The sequence below is a fragment of the Bombina bombina genome, chromosome 3, assembly GCF_027579735.1.
Source record: "Bombina bombina isolate aBomBom1 chromosome 3, aBomBom1.pri, whole genome shotgun sequence".
Taxonomy (NCBI): domain Eukaryota; kingdom Metazoa; phylum Chordata; class Amphibia; order Anura; family Bombinatoridae; genus Bombina; species Bombina bombina.
In genome coordinates this window covers 308,225,347-308,247,123 of record NC_069501.1, presented here as the reverse complement: position 1 = coordinate 308,247,123, position 21,777 = coordinate 308,225,347, and the positions used below count along the sequence as shown (strand labels likewise).

The 21,777-nt window shown below is 41.5% G+C and overlaps 1 protein-coding gene across 1 annotated transcript in view; it reads left to right on the top strand.

Annotated features, from left to right (window-relative positions):
- PPEF1 (protein phosphatase with EF-hand domain 1) overlaps nt 1-21,777 on the top strand; it is a 209,004-nt gene that overhangs the window by 115,662 nt on the left and 71,565 nt on the right. The window contains exon 13 of the mRNA XM_053705264.1: nt 15,335-15,441. Within this exon, the coding sequence (XP_053561239.1) occupies nt 15,335-15,441 (107 nt within the window). The remainder of the gene's footprint in view (nt 1-15,334; nt 15,442-21,777) is intronic.

Genomic DNA, 21,777 nt, shown 5'->3' with positions numbered 1-21,777 from the left:
ACGTCGCCGCCAGCTACCTACACTTATTAACCCCTAATCTGCCGTCCGCACGCCGCCGCCAGCTACATTATCCCTATGTACCCCTAATCTGCTGCCCTAACATCGCCGACCCCTATATTATATTTATTAACCCCTAACCTGCCCCCCACAACGTCGCCGCCACCTACCTACAATAATTAACCCCTAATCTGCCGACCGCAAAGAGCTGCCAGCTACATTATAGCTATGTACCCCTAATCTGCTGCCCCTAACCCCGCCGACCCCTATATTATATTTATTAACCCCTAACCTGCCCTCCCTAACATCACCGACACCTAACTTCAATTATTAACCCCTAATCTGCCGACCGAATCTCGCCGCTATTCTAATAAATGTATTAACCCCTAAAGCTAAGTCTAACCCTAACACTAACACCCCCCTAAATTAAATATAATTTTAATCTAACGAAATTAATTAACTCTTATTAAATAAATTATTCCTATTTAAAGCTAAATACTTACCTGTAAAATAAATCCTAATATAGCTACAACATAAATTATAATTATATTATAGCTATTTTAGGATTAATATTTATTTTACAGGTAACTTTGTATTTATTTTAACCAGGTACAATAGCTATTAAATAGTTAAGAACTATTTAATAGCTAAAATAGTTAAAATAATTACAAATTTACCTGTAAAATAAATCCTAACCTAAGTTACAATTAAACCTAACACTACACTATCAATAAATTAATTAAATAAAATACCTACAATTACCTACAATTAAACCTAACACTACACTATCAATAAATAAATTAAATACAATACCTACAAATAACTACAATGAAATAAACTAACTAAAGTACAAAAAATAAAAAGAACTAAGTTACAAAAAATAAAAAAATATTTACAAACATAAGAAAAATATTACAACAATTTTAAACTAATTACACCTACTCTAAGCCCCCTAATAAAATAACAAAGCCCCCCAAAATAAAAAAATGCCCTACCCTATTCTAAATTACTAAAGTTCAAAGCTCTTTTACCTTACCAGTCCTGAACAGGGCCCTTTGCGGGGCATGCCCCAAGAAGTTCAGCTCTTTTGCCTGTAAAAAAAAAATACAATACCCCCCCCCAACATTACAACCCACATACCCCTAATCTAACCCAAACCCCCCTTAAATAAACCTAACACTAAGCCCCTGAAGATCATCCTAACCTTGTCTTCACCATACCAGGTTCACCGATCCGTCCTGGCTCCAAAATCTTCATCCAACCCAAGCGGGGGCTGGCGATCCATCTTCCGGCGGCTGAAGAGGTCCAGAAGAGGCTCCAAAGTCTTCATCCTATCCGGGAAGAAGAGTAGATCCGGACCGGCAACCATCATCTTCCAAGCGGCATCTTCTATCTTCATCCGATGAGGACCGGCTCCATCCTGAAGACCTCCACCACGGACCCATCTTCATCCGGCGACGACCAACTGAAGAATGACGGTTCCTTTAAGGGACGTCATCCAAGATGGCGTCCCTGGAATTCCGATTGGCTGATAGGATTCTGATCGGAACAGCCAATAGAATTTTAAAGGTAAGTATTTAGTTTTAAATAGGATTAACTTACGGCTAGATTTAGAGTTTTGTCGGTAAGGACCCGCGTAGCTAACGCCTGCTTTTTTCTGGCCGCACCATAAAAATAACTCTGGTATTGAGAGTCCACATAAAGGCTGCGTTAGGCTCCAAAAAAGGAGCGTAGAGCATATTTAATGCAGCTTCAACTCTCGATACCAGAGTTGCTTACGGACGCGGCCAGCCTAAAAAACGTGCTCGTGCACGATTCCCCCATAGGAAACAATGGGACTGTTTGAGCTGAAAAAAAACCTAACACCTGCAAAAAAGCCGCGTTCAGCTCCTAACGCAGCCCCATTGTTTGCTATGCGGAAACACTTCCTACGTCTGCACCTAACACTCTAACATGTACCCCGAGTCTAAACACCCCTAACCTTACACTTATTAACCCCTAATCTGCCGCCCCCGCTATCGCTGACCCCTGCATATTATTATTAACCCCTAATCTGCCGCTCCGTAAACCGCCGCTACTTACATTATCCCTATGTACCCCTAATCTGCTGCCCTAACATCGCCGACCCCTATATTATATTTATTAACCCCTAATCTGCCCCCCACAACGTCGCCTCCACCTGCCTACACTTATTAACCCCTAATCTGCCGACCGGACCTGAGCGCTACTATAATAAAGTTATTAACCCCTAATCCGCCTCACTAACCCTATAATAAATAGTATTAACCCCTAATCTGCCCTCCCTAACATCACCGACACCTAACTTCAATTATTAACCCCTAATCTGCCGACTGGAGCTCACCGCTATTCTAATAAATGTATTAACCCCTAAAGCTAAGTCTAACCCTAACACTAACACCCCCCGATGAGGACCGGCTCCATCCTGAAGACCTCCACCGCGGACCCATCTTCATCCGGCGACGTCCAACTGAAGAATGACGGTTCCTTTAAGGGACGTCATCCAAGATGGCGTCCCTCGAATTCCGATTGGCTGATAGGATTCTATCAGCCAATCGGAATTAAGGTAGGAATATTCTGATTGCCTGATGGAATCAGCCAATCAGAATCAAGTTCAATCCGATTGTACCCCTAATCTGCTGCCCCTAACACCGCCGACCCCTATATTATATTTATTAACCCCTAATCTGCCCCCCACAACATTGCCGCCAGCTACCTACAATTATTAACCCCTAATCTGCCGACCGGAGCTCACCGCTAGTATAATAAATGTATTAACCCCTAATCCGCCTCACTCCCGCCTCAATAACCCTATAATAAATAGTATTAACCCCTAATCTGCCCTCCCTAACATCGCCGACAGCTAACTTCAAGTATTAACCCCTAATCTGCCGACCGGAGCTCACCACTACTCTAATAAATTGTTTAACCCCTGAAGCTAATTCTAACCCTAACACTAACACCCCCCTACATTAAATATAATTTTTATCTAACTAAATAAATTGTCTTATTAAATAAATTATTCCTATTTAAATCTAAATACTTACATGTAAAATAAATCCTAATATAGCTACAATATAAATTATAATTATATCTTAGCTATTTTAGGATTAATATTTATTTTACAGGCAACTTTGTAATTATTTTAACCAGGTACAATAGCTATTAAATAGTTAATAACTATTTAATAGCTACCTAGTGAAAATAATTACAAAATTACCTGTAAAATAAATCCTAACCTAAGTTACAATTAAACCTAACACTACACTATCAATAAATTAATTAAATACAATATCTACAAATAAATACAATTAAATAAACTAACTAAAGTACAAAAAATAAAAAAGAACTAAGTTACAAAAAATAAAAAAATATTTACAAACATTAGAAAAATATTACAACAATTTTAAACTAATTACACCTACTCTAAGCCCCCTAATAAAATAACAAAGACCCCCAAAATAAAAAAATGCCCTACCCTATTCTAAATTACAGAGGATATTATGTCGCAAAGGTAAGTATTCAACAAATTTATTATACAGACAGTAGATAATCTTATATTGACAAGTTAAAATTGGTTAAACTGGGGCTTAGAGTAGGTGTAATTAGTTTAAAATTGTCGTAATATTTTTCTAATGTTTGTAAATATTTTTTTATTTTTTGTACTTTAGTTAGTTTATTTCATTGTATTTATTTGTAGATATTGTATTTAATTAATTTATTGATAGTGTAGTGTTAGGTTTAATTGTAGATAATTGTAGGTATTTTATTTAATTAATTTATTGATAGTGTAGTGTTAGGTTTAATTGTAACTTAGGTTAGGATTTATTTTACAGGTAATTTTGTAATTATTTTAACTATTTTAGCTATTAAATAGTTCTTAACGGCAGATTAGGGGTTAAAAAAAATATGCAGGAGTCAGCTAGAGTGGGAGGCAGATTAGGGGTTAATAAGTGTAAGGTTAGGGGTGTTTAGACTCGGGGTTCATGTTAGGGTGTTAGGTGCAGACGTAGGAAGTGTTTCCCCATAGAAAACAATGGGGCTGCGTTAGGAGCTGAACGCTGCTTTTTTGCAGGTGTTAGGTTTTTTTTCAGCTCAAATGGCCCCATTGTTTTCTATGGGGGAATCGTGCATGAGCACGTTTTTGAAGCTGGCCGCGTCCGTAAGCACCGCTGGTATCGAGAGTTGCAGTGGCGTTAAATTATGCTCTACGCTCCCTTTTTGGAGCCTAACGCACTGAAAACCCAGCCATTCTGTGAACTATAAATACCAGCGGTATTTAAAAGGTGCGGGGGAAAAAAAGCACGCGTAGCTAACGCACCCCTTTGGCCGCCAAACTCTAAATCTAGCCGTTAGATAGCTACAATGTAATTATTAATTATATTGTAGCTATCTTAGGGTTTATTTTACAGGTAAGTATTTAGTTTAAATAGGAATAATTTATTTAAGTATAGTGTAGTGTTAGGTGTAATTGTAACTTAGGTTAGTTTTTAGTTTACAGGTACATTTCTCTTTATTTTAGCTAGGTAAGCTATTAAATAGTTAATAACTATTTAATAGCTATTGTACCTAGTTAAAATAAATTGAAAGTTACCTGTAAAATAAAAATAAATCCTAAGATAGCTACAATGTAATTATTATTTATATTGTAGCTATATTAGGGTTTATTTTAAAGGTAAGTATTTAGTTTTAAATAGGAATAACTTAGTTAATAATAGAAATATTATTTAGATTTATTTAATTAATATTTAAGTTAGGGGGGTGTTAGGGTTAGTATTAGACTTAGGTTTAGGGGTTAATAATTTTATTACAGTGGCGGCGGTGTAGTGGGGGGCAGGATAGGGGTTAATAAATTTATTATAGGTGGCGACGGTGTAGGGGGGGCAGGATAGGGGTTAATAAATTTAATATAGGTTGCGGCGGGTTCAGGGAGCGGCGGTTTAGGGGTAAACTATTTATTTAGTTGCGGCGAGGTGCGGGATCAGCAGGATAGGGGTTAATAACTTTATTATAGAGGGCGACGGTATAGGGGGGGCAGGATAGGGTTTACTAGGTATAATGTAGGTGGCAGCGGTGTCCGGGAGCGGCGGTTTAGGGGTTAATACATTTATCAGAGTTGCGGCAGGGTCTAGGAGCAGCGGTTTAGGGGTTAATACATTTATAAGAGTTGCGGCAGGGTCTAGGAGTGGCGGTTTAGGGGTTAGTAACTTTATTTAGTTGCGGGAGGCTCCGGGGGCGCCGGTATAGGGGGTAGAACAGTGTAGATAGTGTGGGTGCTTAGTGACAGGCTAGCAATAAAGCTGGGAAAAAGCCGAAGAGCAGCGAGATCGGATGAGTGATAACTCTCACAGTCCACTGCTCATTGCCCTGTACTTGGTGCGCGGCTTTTTGACAGCTTTATTTGATAACTTAGGCGAAATTTTTCAGGTCCGCGGCGGCGATGTGAGGAGAGCTTAGGCGGGCGTATTGGGCCGGCGAAGGCAGGAAAGTTGACACGTTGATAACTACCCCCCAGAAGGTCTGGTCTTAAAGGAAGTGGCCAAGGTTGGCAACTGGACATATGAACAAGATCCACATACCAAAACCTTTGAGGCAATACTGGTGCTACCAGAAACCCAAATGACTGTTCCATGATGATCTTGGAGATTGTGACGGACTCCCCGCTACCCCAACTGGGTAGCGCCGTCGACTGGGTCTTCCTCTGCCTGAAACAAGTGGCTATGTAGCCCAGGAAAGTGATTCTAGCAGGAGCCAACCCAAATAACTAGACAGACTAGCATTCAGGTTAAAATAGAACTAAATTATTGCACCGAAAACACAGCTTAAACCAATGCTAATCACATCCTGACTTACAAAAGGACAATGAATGACTCACACAATAACAGAAAGACACTGTACACCTAGACTAGATAACAACAGGGGTGAGGTTATAGGGGGTAGGGGTTTATTGCACAAAAAACACAGCTTTTAGACATTTCCAACACATGGGGGTAGTTACTACACAAATAGAAACAAATATTATACAATGAGACAAACATCAGACAATGGTTAGTTAAACAGATTCTAATCACATCCTGACTTACAAAAGGACATTGGATGACTCACACAATTAACAGAAAAACACTTCACACCTAGACTAGATAACAACAGGGGGAAGGTTATAGGGGGTAGGGGTTTAACCCTTGCAGCCTGGTATCCGTGACATCTCCCCCTCTCCAGTTTGGCAGATCTGGCTAGACCCTTAACGGGTTGACCTGGGGCTGTCTGACGGTGGCCCTCCACTTCCCGGTTGCTGGGAGAGGTTATCCCATCTCTCCTGAGCTTGGGGCATCCTGTGGGGTTCCTGCTGACGTTTATACCCTGCGCCCTGGGCGTAGGGATAGTCACATAAGGCAACGTCCCGAACAAGTTTTCTAAGGCCGGCTACAAAACAATTGCTGTCCCACAAGTTCCAGTGTCCTTAAGTTCTATGGCCACACTGCCTCTCTCTGTGACACTCTGTGACCCACCCACAAACAAAGCTAGTGCCGGTTTCCCAGCTGTATTCCCACCCCAGACCAGAGGGGGAGGTTGCTCCTTGGTGCCCAAACATGTGGCACCAACTGTATACACTTTTATCCGCCTTGCCCAATGCAACGCCTGCCAAGCTACTGAGGGGAGAGTCCGTCTGTCTCTTCTCCCGAGAAGGAGATCTACCTCTGGGGAGGGAGGTCTGCTACCTCCGCTCCATGGGAAACTGTGCTGCCGCTGGGGAGAGAGACCAACTGTCTCCTCTCCCAGAAAGGGATTCAGCCGCTGGGGAGAGATATAGATACCCGTCTCTCCCTGCAAGGGCTTCTCTGTAAGGGGAGGGAGGACGACTACCTCCGCTCCTGAAGGATGGATCTGCCGCTGGGGAGAGAGACTGACTGTCTCCTCTCCCAGAAAGGGGTTCTGCTTACGGGGAGGTAGGACAACTACCTCCGCTCCCAGGGGATGGCTCTGCCTCTGGGGAGAGAGACCGACTGTTTCCTCTCCCGGCTCCTGGCTCTGCCGCTGGGGTGAGAGACCGATTGTCTCCTCTATTGGGAAGGGGTTCTGTTTACGGGGAGGGAGGACGACTACCTCCTCTCCCAGGAGATGGCTCTGCCACTGGGGAGAGAGACCGACTGTCTCCTCTCCCGGCTCCTGGCTCTGCCGCTGGGGAGAGAGACCGACTGTTTCCTCTCCCGGCTCCTGGCTCTGCCGCTGGGGAGAGAGACCGACTGTCTCCTCTCCCAGGAAAGGGTACTGTTTACGGGGAGGGAGGACGACTACCTCCGCTCCCAGGGGATGGCTCTGCCGCTGGGGAGAGAGACCGACTGTCTCCTCTCCCGGCTCCTGGCTCTGCCGCTGGGGAGAGAGACCGACTGTCTCCTCTCCCAGGAAGGGGTTCTGCTTACGGGGAGGGAGGGAGGATGACTACCTCCGCTCCCAGGGGATGGCTCTGCTGCTGGGGAGAAAGACTGACTGTCTTCTCTCCCGGGAAGGGGTTCTGCTGCTGGGGAGAGTTATTGACATCCATCTCTCCCTGCAAGGGGTTCTCTGTAAGGGGAGGGAGGACGACTTCCTCCTCTCCCTGGTTTCCTGGAGCTGTTACAGGTGCTGGGCAGAGGCCAGTGGTTCTCTGCCCTGTTGCCAGTGCTTCTGCTGGGGTGGCTCCCTTGTCCAAGTCTATAAGCTTGGGACCAGGCTGCAATGGACATTCTCTTGGACACTACCATGAACATTACTAAAACCTGCCAGCTTAGTGCCACATTCATTGCTTCTACATTTATGCCAAAAAGACTCTCTCACAATATACAGCGACCTATGTTTGAAACAATGTTTATAAAGACTTTGTATTTGAAATAAGATTTAAAAAAAAAACAACTCAATCAGGTGTAGCTAATCGCCTTCTCAACGGCACACACAAAGCCATTTGACCTTCAACTGTGATCAGCTGTGGGCATATTGATTAGCTCAGCCTGAAAAGAGCTTTCCTGGGGAATCTCATTTCCTGGTAGTGCAACTGAAGCAAACAATCAACTATAGGTGGCAAGGCACTGTCAAAAGATCTATGGGATAAAGTGGTGGACAGACACAAGTCAGGAGATGGATACAAGAAAATATCAAAGGCTTTATCAATGCCTAGAAGCACAGTGAAGTCTATTATTAAGAAGTGGAAGGTATTTGGCACAACACAGACCCTCTCTGGATCAGGACGTCACTTCAAACTGGATAAAAGAGCCAGGAGGAAACTGGTCAGAGAGGCTACCAAGAACCAGTTGCAGGAATTTATGACAAAGAGTGGCCAAGTGTGCATGTGACAACAATATCACAAATTCTCCACAAATGTGGCTTGTATGGGATGGTTGCAAGAAAAAAGCCGCCACTCAAGACAGGCCACATGCAGTCAAGACTGGGTTTTGCCATAACACACTTAGGAGATTCTGAGGCCGCCTGGAAAAAGGTATTATGGTCAGATTTAACCCTGATTGATTGTTTTCAAATGAATATGACAGATTTATGAACATGTCCATACAGAGATATAATGTTCTTTAAATAAAGCATAGACATGGACATTTTGTTGAGCGAATTTATTAGGCTGGTCATTAGAAAAATATAGCAATTATTGAAGGAAGCTGCAGTTTGCCTAAATATCTATAAAAAAAAATTGCCTATCACAACTGACAGGTACGCTAAGCTTGTAAATCTTAGTTCCCTATATGTAGGTGGTGTCAGTGTTTTATTTGTCATTCATTATTATTTTATTCATGGCCATCATTAGCATTTGAGGGGTCCTGGGCAAAATTTATAGGGCCGCTAAGCCCCCAACCCCTGTATTCCCCATTCCCTGTATGCAATGTATAGCCCTCCTGTTCCAACATTCAATGCGTAGTTTATATAACACTACCATAAACACTTCCTCATAAACTAAATACAAAGGATGTACATTGCAATTTTCTTGTGCCCGTCTTGAACAAAAGACAAACTTGATTGTACTGCTGTGCATGCTTCTAGTTCTACTGACATAAACATGCATGTACATAGTAGTATTGGCAGTGGATCTACAAACATGAAACACTTGCATTTTAGTTACACTTTCATGCATTTTAATAATGTTCCTGGGAGCTGAAAATGTGTGTGCACACCTTGAAATTCTTTATCTTAGAGTTAAGTGTTTTATGTCACAAAACTGGTTAGGAGCCACTGACTGATATATAAATCAGAACAAGACAAGGTGGCTCATACATGTAGTTGAAGCAGGCAGATATAAATTTACCCCATTTGTAGTGGTTATTATAGTTTCATTGGAAATCTTGCTGGTCAGTCAGTTTATATAGCAATGCATTTATATTGCCTGAAAAGATCCATATAATAAACATAAATGTTGATTACAAATTTATTCTGTGAATATAATACATTAAAGGCATAGTATATTCAATCTGCGACTGAGCCAAAGGGGTAGATTCATCATAGTGCGAGCGGACATTATACGATGTAGTGTATCATGTCCGCTACACATCGATAAATGCAGACAGCATACGCTGTCCGCATTTATCATTGCACCAGCAGTTCTGTATCTAGCAGCTCATCGTCTCTTATGCTCGGTTGCCACTCATCTGAGGCCAACCTCCATGATTCCCAGAGTGCTGCACCACAGCTCCGTGCAGACTCTGTGGCATGCTGCAGAACTCAATCTAGCAGCCTCTTGTATGCCTTTTCCAGTTTCCATTCTTGGACAATAAGCAATACCATATCGGATACCAGCCAGGGTACCCCCGAGAGATCCAACAGCTGCTCTCAGGAGAGGTAAATGCTCATTGCCCTCAGATTCGCCCCGCTCCCAAATTCTGGGTCTTCTGTCAACTTTTCCAATAGTAACCCAGGGCCGCCAAAGCCAAAGCCCTCTGTGGGGGAGCAATCCTCTAGCCATGTCCGTGCTTGCATAGCAAGCCATCGGAGGTCCCGGTAGCCGTCCTCCACCCACATCTCTGCCCGGACCAGTCGATCTAGATCTGATAGCCATTCCTCCATGGGCTGCTCTCCCAAGAAAAGCACTCGCAAGTCCCACCGGACCCAGTACCTCTCATCATCTGTGGGGAGGACCTTTCCATCACAATCCTTTTCTTGTTGAAGCCTTTCCCTCCATAGTTGCCAGCGGACAATGCTCCTGCAGCTCAGCTGGTCCAGTTCAGAACCAGGATCGTCCAGCTGGGTCAGTACCTCCTGTACTCTCCTTAGGTACTCGGCTTCCATAGTTACCAGGTACTGTGGCCCTTCTCTGTCAGCAGGAATCATGTGGAAGAAGCAGATCCTACCACTGCCAGCCAATGTGACGGACACCCCGGTTACCCCAACTGGTAGCTCCGCCCAGTGGGTCCTGCTATCTCCCTGCCAACTGCAGCTATGTAGCTGGCAAGTGACCACAGCCTGTAGCCACCCCTGATGCCCGACAGCATCAGTACCCAGTGTCCCAGCCTGTGACAGACTCCACCTACCCAGGCTGGGTAGCTCTTCCTGAGAATCCTTTCTCTGCCTTGAACAGGCTGCTATGTAGCCCAGGAAAGTGATTTTAGCTGGAGCTCACCCAAATTACTAGACAGACTAGCATTCAGGTGAAAAATAGAACTGCTTTATTGCACCGAAAGCACAGCTTTTATATATTTCCAACACATGGGGGTAGTTACTACACAAATAGAAACAAATATTATACAATGAGACAAACATCAGACAATGGTTAAACAGATGCTAATCACATCCTGACTTACAAAAGGACAATTAATGACTCACACAATAACGGAAAGACACTGTACACCTAGACTAGATAACAACAGGGGTGAGGTTATAGGGGGTAGGGGTTTATTGCACAGAAAACACAGCTTTTAGACATTTCCAACACATGGGGGTAGTTACTACACAAATAGAAACAAATATTATACAATGAGACAAACATCAGACAATGGTTAGTTAAACAGATTCTAATCACATCCTGACTTACAAAAGGACAATGGATGACTCACACAATTAACAGAAAAACACTTCACACCAAGACTAGATAACAACAGGGGGAATGTTATAGGGGGTAGGGGTTTAACCCTTGCAGCCTGGTATCCATGACAGAGATCACTTTTGGAAGAAGAACTAGAGGCGGGAAGATATAAGCAGGTTGGTAAAAACAAGGAACTGCTAACACATCCACCAACGCCGCCTGAGGATCCCTGGAACTGGACAAGTACCTGGGAAGTTTCTTGTTTAGATGGGAGGCCATCAGATCTATTTCTGGAAGACCCCATATCTGAACAATCTGAAAAAACACATCTGGATGGAGAGACCACTCCCCCGGATGTAAAGTCTGACGGCTGAGATAATCCACTTCCCAGTTGTCTACACCTGGGAATGAACCGCAGAAATTAGACAAGAGCTGGATTCCATCCAAGAAGGTATCCAAGATACTTCTTTCATAGCTCGGGGACTGTGAGTCCCACTCTGATGATTGACATGTGCCACAGTTGTGATATTGTCTGTCTGAAAACAAATAAATGACTCTCTCTTCAACAGAGGCCAAACCTGAAGAGCCCTGAAAATAGCACGGAGTTCTTAAATATTAATTGGTAACCTCGCCTCTTGAGGTTTCCAAACTCCTTGTGCTGTCAGAGATCCCCAGACAGCTCCCCAACCTGATAGACTTGCATCTGTTGTGATTACAGTCCAGGTTGGACAAACAAAAATATATACGATGGTGGTCTAACCACCAAGACAGAGAGAGACGAACGTTGAGATTTACGGATATTGACTGTGATATCCTTGAATAATCCCTGCACCATTGATTCAGCATACAAAGCTGAAGAGGTCTCATATGAAAACGAGCAAAGGGAATCACATCCGATGCTGCAGTCATGAGACCTAAAACTTCCAAGCACATAGCCACTGAAGGGAATGATCGAGACTGAAGGTTTTGACAAGCTGAAACCAATTCCATTCGTCTCTTGTCTGTTAGAGACAGATTCATGAACACTGAATCTATCTGGAAACCTAAAAAGGTGACCCTTGTCTGAGGAATCAAAGAACTTTTCGGTAAATTGATCCTTCAACCATGTCTTTGAAGAAACAACACTAGTAGATTTGAGTGAGATTCGGCAGAATGTAAAGATTAAGCTAGTACCATGATAACGTCCAAATAAGGAAACACCGCAATACCCTGTTCTCTGATTACAGAAAATAGGACACCGAGAATCTTCGAGAAAATTCTTGGAGCTGTTGCTAGGCCAAATGGAAGAGTGACAAATTTGTAATGCTTGTCTAGAAAAGAAAATCTCAGAAACCAATAGTGGTCTGGATGAATCGGAATAGGAAGATATGCATCCTGTAAGTCTATCGTGGACATATAATGACCTTGCTGAACAAAAGGCAGAATAGTCCTTATAGTTACCATTTTGAAAGTTGGCACTCTTAAAAAACGATTCAAAATCTTCAGATCCAGAACTGGCCTGAATTAATTTTCTTTCTTTGGGACAATGAATAGATTTGAATTAAACCCCAGACCCTGTTCCTGAAACGGAACTGGTATGATTACCCCTGAAAGCTCCAGATCTGAAACACACTTCAGAAAAGCCTGAGCCTTCACTGGATTTGATGGGACGTGTGAGAGAAAAAATCTCACAGGAGGTTTTACTCTGAATCCCATTCGTTACCCTTGAGAGACAATACTCTGAATCCACTAATTTTGGACAGAATCTGACCAAATACTTTGGAAAAATTGAATCTGCCCCCCCCTAGCTGAGCTGAAATGAGGGCCACATCTTCATGCAGACTTGGGGGCTGGCTTTGGTTTCTTAAAGGGCTTGGATTTATTCCAACTTGAATAAGGTTTCAAATTGGAACCAGATTCTTTGTGGGAAGTATTGGCTTTCTGTTCCTTATTCTGTCGAAAGAACGAAAACTATTAGAAGTTTTATATTTACCCTTAGGTCTTTAATCCTGAGGCAAAAAATTCCCTTCCCCCCAGTGACAGTTGAAATAATTGAATCCAACTGAGAACCAAATAAATTGTTACCTTGGAAAGAAAGAGATAGTAATCTAGACTTAGATACCATGTCAGCATTCCAATATTTAAGCCACAAAGCTCTTCTAGCTAAAATAGCTAAAGACATAGATTTAACATCAATTTTGATGAGATCAAAAAATAACATCACAGATAAAATGATTAGCATGTTGAAGTAAGTGAAAAATGCTAGACAAATCAGAATCTGTTTCCTGTTGCGCTAAGCTTTCCAACCAAAAGTTGATGCAGCTTCAACATCTGCCATGGATATAGCAGGCAAGAGTAGAAATAGCCCCATTAACTTTGGGGATTTTTCCCCAAAACTCCAATCTAGCTGCTGGCAAAGGATACAACTTCTTAAATCTAGAAGAAGGAATAAAAGAAGTACCAAGCCTATTCCATTCCTTAGAAATCATATCAGAAATAGCATCAGGAACTGGAAAAAACCTCTGGAGTAACCACAGGAGGTTTGTAAACAGAATTTAAACATTTACTAATTTAATATCAAGAGGACTAGATTCCTCAATATCCAAAGTAACCAACATTTCTTTAATAATTTACGAATACACTCCATCTTAAAGAGATAAATAGATTTGTCAGTGTCAATATCTGAGGTAGGATCTTCTGAATCAGATAGATCCTCACCAGAGAAGGATAATTCAGTATGCTGTTTACGTTTATTAGAAGGCGGAATAGCAGACAAAATCTTCTGAATCGCATCAGCAATAAAATCTTTAATATTCACAGGGATATCATGTACATCAGATGTTGAAGGAACAACAGGCATTGTACTAGTACTGATGGATACATTCTCTGCATGTAAAAGCTTGTCATGACAACTGTTACATAATACAGCTGGAGATATAATCTCCACAAACTTACAACAGATACACTTAGCTTTGGTAGAACTGTTATCAGGCAGCAGGATTCCAAAAGTGGTTTCTGAGACAGGATCAGATTGAGACATCTTGCAAATGTAAGAGGAAAAAACAACAACAACATATAAAGCAAAATTATCAATTTCCTTATATGGCAGTTTCAGGAACGTGAAAAAATGGAAACAGCATAGCCCTCTGAGCATAAAAAAGGCAGGAGACATATAGGAAGTGGGGTTTAAATAATTAAATTATTTGGTGCCAAGTATGACGCACAATGCAAAATGAAATTTTTTGACGCTAACAACATCCAGAAATGATGCAACTCGCACCATGGCAGACGCAACCTTGTGCAAGGAAACCTGGCATCAACTAAGATGCCGGAATTGATGAATTTATCGTCACCGAATGTACCTTAACGCCAAAAAAATTCTCGCGCCAAGAATGACGCAATAAATATCAGCATTTTGCGACCTCGCAAGCCTAATTTTGCCCACGAAAATGAATTAAAAAGTAGTCAATTTGAAGAAAAGACTATACCCCAGGTAAGAAAATAACTTCCTAAATATGTTTTCCCAATTTTGAAACTGATAGTCTGCAAAAGGAAATATACAGAAACCTGACTCATGGCAAATATAAGTACAATACATATATTTAAAACTTTATATTATTACATAAAGTATCAAACCATAGCTGAGAGTGTCTTAAGTAATGAAAACATACTTACCGAAAGACACCCATCCACATATAGCAGATAGCCAAACCAGTACTGAAACAGTATCAGTAGAGGTAATGGAATATAAGAGTATATCATCAATCTGAAAAGGGAGGTAGGAGATGAATCTCTACGACCGATAACAGAGAACCTTTGAAAAGATTTCCGGTGAGGAAAACCATAGAATCAATAGGTGATACTCTCTTCACATCCCTCTTACAAACACTGTACTCTGAGAGGAATCAGGCTTTAAAATGCTGAGAAGCGCATATCACAGAAGAAAATCAAGCACAAACTTACTTCACCACCTCCATAGGGAGGCAAAGTTTGTAAAACTGAATTGTGGGTGTGGCGAGGGGTGTATTTATAGGCATTTTGAGGTTTGGGAAACTTTGCCCCTCCTGGTAGGATTGTATATCCCATACATCACTAGCTCATGGACTCTTGCCAATTACATGAAAGAAATAATAATACTATAAGGGGTCAATATATACCTGGTTTTAATGGTACAAAGTTAACATGGAATGGAATGGCCTCATATTTGAACAACTCACAATGACTCATGCAGTGCACTTTGTACGGCTCTTGATGGATTGCAATAATATAGTCATTTACATAATAAATATTTTTATGCCACTAGTTAAAAAAGAGCTTACATAAAATGTTTTTTTTTCTTCAATGTAGAGTTAGTGCTGTGGAAGACTCAGCAATGAGAGCACTACGGGAAAAATGTTATGCTCATCGTTCTGATCTTATGAAAGCGTTCAAAGTCTTTGACAAAGAAGAGACAGGTAAATCAAAATAATATAGAAACTACAAAGTAATACGCTTTAATTAAGCTATGATTGTGATATATTATTATTATTATCAGGTATTTGTAGAGCGCCAACAGATTCTGCAGCGCTGTAAACATAGTCGCTGTACAGGATAGCTTTTGTAAGTGGGTAGAGGGCCCTGCCGAGAGTTTCACTGTTGTAGTCGGCTCTTATGAAGCGATCTGTAAACAGCTGGGCCCATAGGCTTACATTCTAAGGGGTTCAAGGGGAAAGCAATGGAGTTAGGAAAGGTTAGTGTTGGTTGTATACATCCCTGAATAGTAGAGTTTTTAGGGAGTGCTTGAAGCTGTTAAAACTAGGGGAGAGTCTAATGGAGCGAGGCAGGGAATTCCACAAGATGGGGGCCAGTCTGGAGAAGTCCTGTAAACGGGAATGTGAGGAAGTAACAAGAGAGGATTAGAGGAGGAGATCCTGAGCTGATCGAAGGGGACGGGAGGGAGAGTATCTAGAGACAAGTTCTGAGATGTAGGGGGGAGCAGTGCAGTTGAGAGCTGTATATGTCAAGGTGAGGATTTTATGTCTAATCCTAGAGGCAAGAGGAAGCCAGTGAAGGGATAGGCAGAGCGGTGCAGCAGATGAAGAGCGACGAGTAAGGAAGGTGAGCCTGGCAGAGGCATTCATAATGGATTGTAAAGGAGCTATGCGGCAGCTAGGTAGACTAGAGAGGACGGAGTTGCAGCAATCGAGGCGGGAAAGGATGAGAGAGTGGATTAAAATATACAAACCTTTTTTACTATTCACATTAATAGATCAGCAATGATTCCTGGTGAGACCTCACCTTGACTATGGAGTACAGTTCTGGGGACGAATCTCAAAAAAAAAACTTTGCGGACTTAGATAAAGTGCTAGAAAAAGGTTATGTTACTCTGCGCTGATATAAAAAATACTATTAAGCAAGTGGGAAAAGGAGATTCCCCAATCTCCAAACAATAGTCGAAAGTCAATAATTAAGATCCGAATCGACAAGAGAAGGATGCTTAAACCCACAGCGCTGTTAACACAGCTTAAAATAGTGGCTGGAAAATGATATAGTGTTATTAACACAGCTGATTAGCTAGAATATATGTATCGAATATATGTCAGATGTAGCAATAATAGTGGCTCAACAGTAATACAATGGCCTAGACAATGCTGAATATAATAAAAAAAGTTATTTATTAATTAAATAAATTAATCTAGTAAAACAATAAAAACATATAAAAAAAACATATAAAAAAATCAGCAAGAAATACGTTGATCAGGCATACTAAATGCTATATGTGCAGCATCCAATAGTATAAACATAAACATTCACAATCACATATAAAAACAGATGGATTTGGTTACAGTCACTGGAAATCCAAACAACGGCAAGTTTCCCTTGGAGTCAGGAGAAGCTGAAATGAGAATGATCCCAGATCAAAAGCAGAAAGAGAACCACATATAAGGGGGCCATCTATCAAGCTCCGAACGGAGCTTGAAGGCCCGTGTTTCTGGCGAGTTTTCAGACTCGCCAGAAACACAAGTTATGGAGCAGCAGTCTAAAGACCGCTGCTCCATAACCCTGTACACCTGCTCTGATGAGGCGGACAGGAATCGCAGGAAATCAACACAATCGCGTACGATCGGGTTGATTGACACCCCCCTGCTGGTGGCCGATTGGGTGCGAGTCTGGAGGGGGCGGAGATGCACCAGCAGCTCACAAGAGGTGCTGGTGCAATGCTGAATACGGAGAGCGTATTGCTCTCCGCATTCAGCGATGTCTGTCGGACCTGATCCGCACTGTCAGATCAGGTCCAACAGACATATGATAAATAGGCCCCAAGGTGTCCACTTTTACTTACACCAGAATTATTCTCTGGAGTTGAAGATTTTCCCTTTTCTGTCAACAAGGAATTCAAGCTAAGTCCTTCTGTGAGCCGTAGTAGTACCGGAGATGCCTCTTTTCTTTTAGGATCGATACCGGGTTTAGAAACTAGCTCTGGGGATCCAGCAAACAACGGAAGCCGGTCAGGAACACATGCTGCAGCATCTGGTGGAGCTAATCAGGAACCAATGAGATCAAGTGATTTGGTTTAAAAGTCCTGTCTATTTTGCTATCTGGAGCTTGACAAAGGCCCTGTATGGGCTGAAACGCGTTGTTCTGCCCACCAGCTGATATCCACGTGTTCCTGACCGGCTTCCGTTGTTTGCTGGATCCCCAGAGCTAGTTTCTAAACCCGGTATCGATCTTAAAAGAAAAGAGGCATCTCCGGTACTACTACGGCTCACAGAAGGACTCAGCTTGAATTCCTTGTTGACAGAAAAGGGAAAATCTTCAACTCCAGAGAATCATTCCGGTGTCAGTAAAAGTGGACACCTTATATGTGGTTGTCTTTCTGCTTTTGATCTGGGATCATTCTAATTTCAGCTTCTCCTGACTCCAAGGGAAACTTGCCGTTGTTTGGACTTCCAGTGACTGTAACCGGATCCAGTTGTTTTTATTGCATGTGATTGTGAATGTTTATGTTTATACTATTGGATGCTGCACATATAGCATTTAGTACGAGTGATCAACGTATTTCTTGCTGATTTTTTTATATGTTTTTTTATATGTTTTTATTGTTTTACTAGATTGTTTAATTTATTTAATTAATAAATAACTTTTTTTCTCTTGTAAGATGTATCGAGTCCACGGATTCATCCATACTTGTGGGATATTCTCCTTCCTAACAGGAAGTGGCAAAGAGAGCACCCACAGCAGAGCTGTCTATATAGCTCCTTTCTTAGCTCAGCCCCCCAGTCATTCTCTTTGCCTGCTTAACTGCTAGGAAGGGTAAAGTGAGTATGGTGACAAAAATGTTAGTTCTTATTTTCTCAAGCAAAAGTTTGTTATTTTAAATGGTACCGGTGTGTACTACTCACTCTCTGGCAGAAAAGGGATGAAGATTTCTGCAAGGAGGATGATGATCTTAGCACTTTGTAACTAAGATCCACTGCTGTTCTCACAAGGGCTGAAGAGTACAGGAAAACTTCAGTTGGGGGAACGGTTTGTGCGCAAAGCTGCATTGAGGTATGTTCAATCTATTTTTTCTAGGCAGACTGTGATTATTCTAGAAAAGGCTGGCAATATCCCCATGAGGGAAGGGTAAGCTGTATTCAGACACTTAATAGGAATCCCAGCTTGCATAAAGGGTTCATTGTTTACTGGTGACACTGATAGGAAAAAGTGTTTTTTATTGCAAACATAACGTTTTTTTGAGGGAGTTTAAGGGGTCATTGTGGCTTATTTAAGGGTTATTAACCCACATGGCTAGTTTAGAAACACTCTGGTGTGTTTCTTTTAGGCCCCATAACATTGAGTGAGGTGGGAGGGGCCTATTTTCATGCCTCAGTTGTGCAGTTTCTTTTCCTCAGAGACATCCAGCTGCTTCTACAGAGGGTCCTGCTGTGTTTGAGGGCTTTAAAGAAGTTTTTCCCCCCACAAATCTTTCCTAAAGGGTAGGTAGGCACCACAGCAGAGCTGTGGCAAGGTGCTGAACGTTGTTTTACCGTTTTTTTACGTTTTGTCAATCCGGTTTTTACATTAAGGGGTTAATCGTTTATTTGTCTAGCTGTGCAAACTTACTAAGGCTTTATGATGCTACTGTAAAAATTTCGTAAAGTTTACTGCTTTTTTACACTATTTTGCAGAGTTTGTGCATTTTTTTTTCTCTTAAAGGCACAGTACCGTTTTTTTTTTTCTAAGTATTATTTGCTTTAATTAAAGTGTTTTCCAAGCTTGCTTGTTTCATTACTAGCCTGTTTAACATGTCTGACATCAAGGAAAATCCTTGTTCAATGTGTTTAGAAGCCATAGTGGAACCCCCTCTTAGAATGTGTCCCACTTGCACTTGATATGTCTATAAATTATAAAGAGCATATTTTAGCACTTAAAAATATAGCAATAGATGATTCTCAGACAGAAGGAAATGAGGGTTTGCCATCTAGCTCTCCCCAAGTGTCACAACCAGTAACGCCCGCACAAGTGACGCCAAGTACCTCTAGTGCGTCGAATTCATTTACTTTACAAGACATGGCCACAGTTATAAATACAACCCTCACAGAGGTTTTATCTAAACTGCCTGATTTACAAGGAAAGCGTTGTGTGATATTGAGATTATCAGTTGGTATGAACCATATCAACCTGTTGTTATGTGCACAATGGTAGAGTCAGGAAGTGCCTCTTGCATAGTGTGTGTGTGTGTGTATAGCATTCTTAATAAAGTTTACAGTTATGAAGACCTGTGCTTGATCTCCTTATATAAACTAAGATAAAACATGGTGTCAGAATAAGGAGTTCCCTGCTTCCATCTGAACTGACAAGCAAGGACTCTGAGGAATCCATTAGAAATCTTTGCAGCAAATTGAAAGTGTGAGAGTCAAGGCTCTGGCAGAGTGACTACAGCTTCTTCTCATGAACTGAGTAAGTGCATCATCATAACTTGTACAATTGACTGATTCTAACAGTACTACAGACTTTTATATTAATACTGCATAATTCAGAACATTAAGATGGAAAAGTTAAATCCTCCACCAGAATTGAAAATGACTGGTAATATGGAAGATGCATGGCAGAGGTTTAAGCAAAGATTCCAGCTATATGTTAGAGCTATAGGAGCTCAGGAGCAAGATGATGAACAAAAGATTGCACTTTTTCTGACTGTAGCAGGATCAGCAGCAATAGATGTATACAACACCTTCACATTTACAGATGAAGAAAGGGATGTTTATCAGGTTGTTCTAGACACATTTGAACAGTAGTGTGTACCTAGACGCAATGAAACCTATGAAAGGTATCTTTTCAGATGTAGAATGCAGAATGAAACAGAGACTATTGAGGAGTATGTAACAGACTTAAAACTGAAGAGTAGATCATGTAATTATGGAGCAATGTGTAACTCATTAATCAGAGACCAGCTAGTCATGGGCTGCAGAAATATAAGGGTTAAAGAACACTTGCTCAGAGAGAAATATTTAACACTGGAAAAGGCAGTAGAAATTTGTCAAAGTTCAGAGGCAGCACAGGAACAAGTGTGCACACTGGCACAGTACAGCAGCAACACCAGTAATGGCAGTTACAGTGGGGAAAAACAAAGTGCATCCACATTATGAAAATAAAATGAAAGGAAAAAGTTTTATCACAAATTCTCAGCCTGAATCAGACTGGCTATGTACCAGATGTGGAAAGCAGCATGGCATAAGACAATGTCAGGCTTATGGGCAAATCTGCAGAAAATGTGGAAAAAGGAATCACTTTCAAAAGATGTGTAAAGCTAAAAAAACGGTTCACATTGTTGACCAGTCAGAAAGTGAGGAATCAGAAGAATCCTTTATTGGAATACTTGACTTAACCAAAGCTACAGATAAGGAGTGGGTCATTGAAGCTATTACAAATGGCACTAATATTGCTTACAAAGTAGATACAGGTGCACAAGCTAATTTGATGCCTGAGAGCAAGTATCACCAATTGAAGAACAAACCAGAACTTCTGAAAAGCTCAGTTAAACTAAAGACATATAATGGGGATTTTATCCCAGTGCTTGGCAAGTGCAGTGTGTTCCTGGAATATGGAAATCAAACGCATAAAATGAACATTCTGGTAGTTCCAGGAAACAAACCAGCTCTACTGGGTCTTCAAATGTGTGAAACTTTAGGACTGATTAAAAGGGTAAATGCCATTGATGGAACTAATAAAGAAGAGGACATAGAACATTTATTAACAGACTATGCTGCAGTATTTGAAGGAATAGGATGTCTTCCAATGCAACATAAAATACAACTAAAAGAAGGTTCTCGTCCAGTAGTGCATGCCATGCGAAATGTTCCAGTTGCTCTAAGGGATCGTCTTAAACGGGAACTTGCCAGGATGGAGGATAAAGGTATTATAAAGAAAATCAAGACACCTACTGAATGGGTTCATTCTATGGTGTTGGTGGAAAAACCTGATGGGGGTCTCAGAATCTGTATTGATCCCAAGGAACTGAATAAAAGCATCTTAAGAGAACACTTCCATTTACCAACAAAACCAGAATTGCTTGGGGAGCTAAGTGGAGCAACTGTATTCAGTAAACTGGATGCATCCTCAGGATTTTGGCAAATTCCACTGGAGGAGGAAAGCATGAAACTCTGCACTTTTAATACTCCTTATGGGAGGTACTGTTACAAACGATTGCCCTTCGGCTTGTGTTCAGCACCAGAAGTGTTTCATAGTACCATGCAGCAACTTCTTGAACGAATACCAGGCACAACCGTATTCATTGATGATATTCTGATCTGGGGTAAAACCAAGCA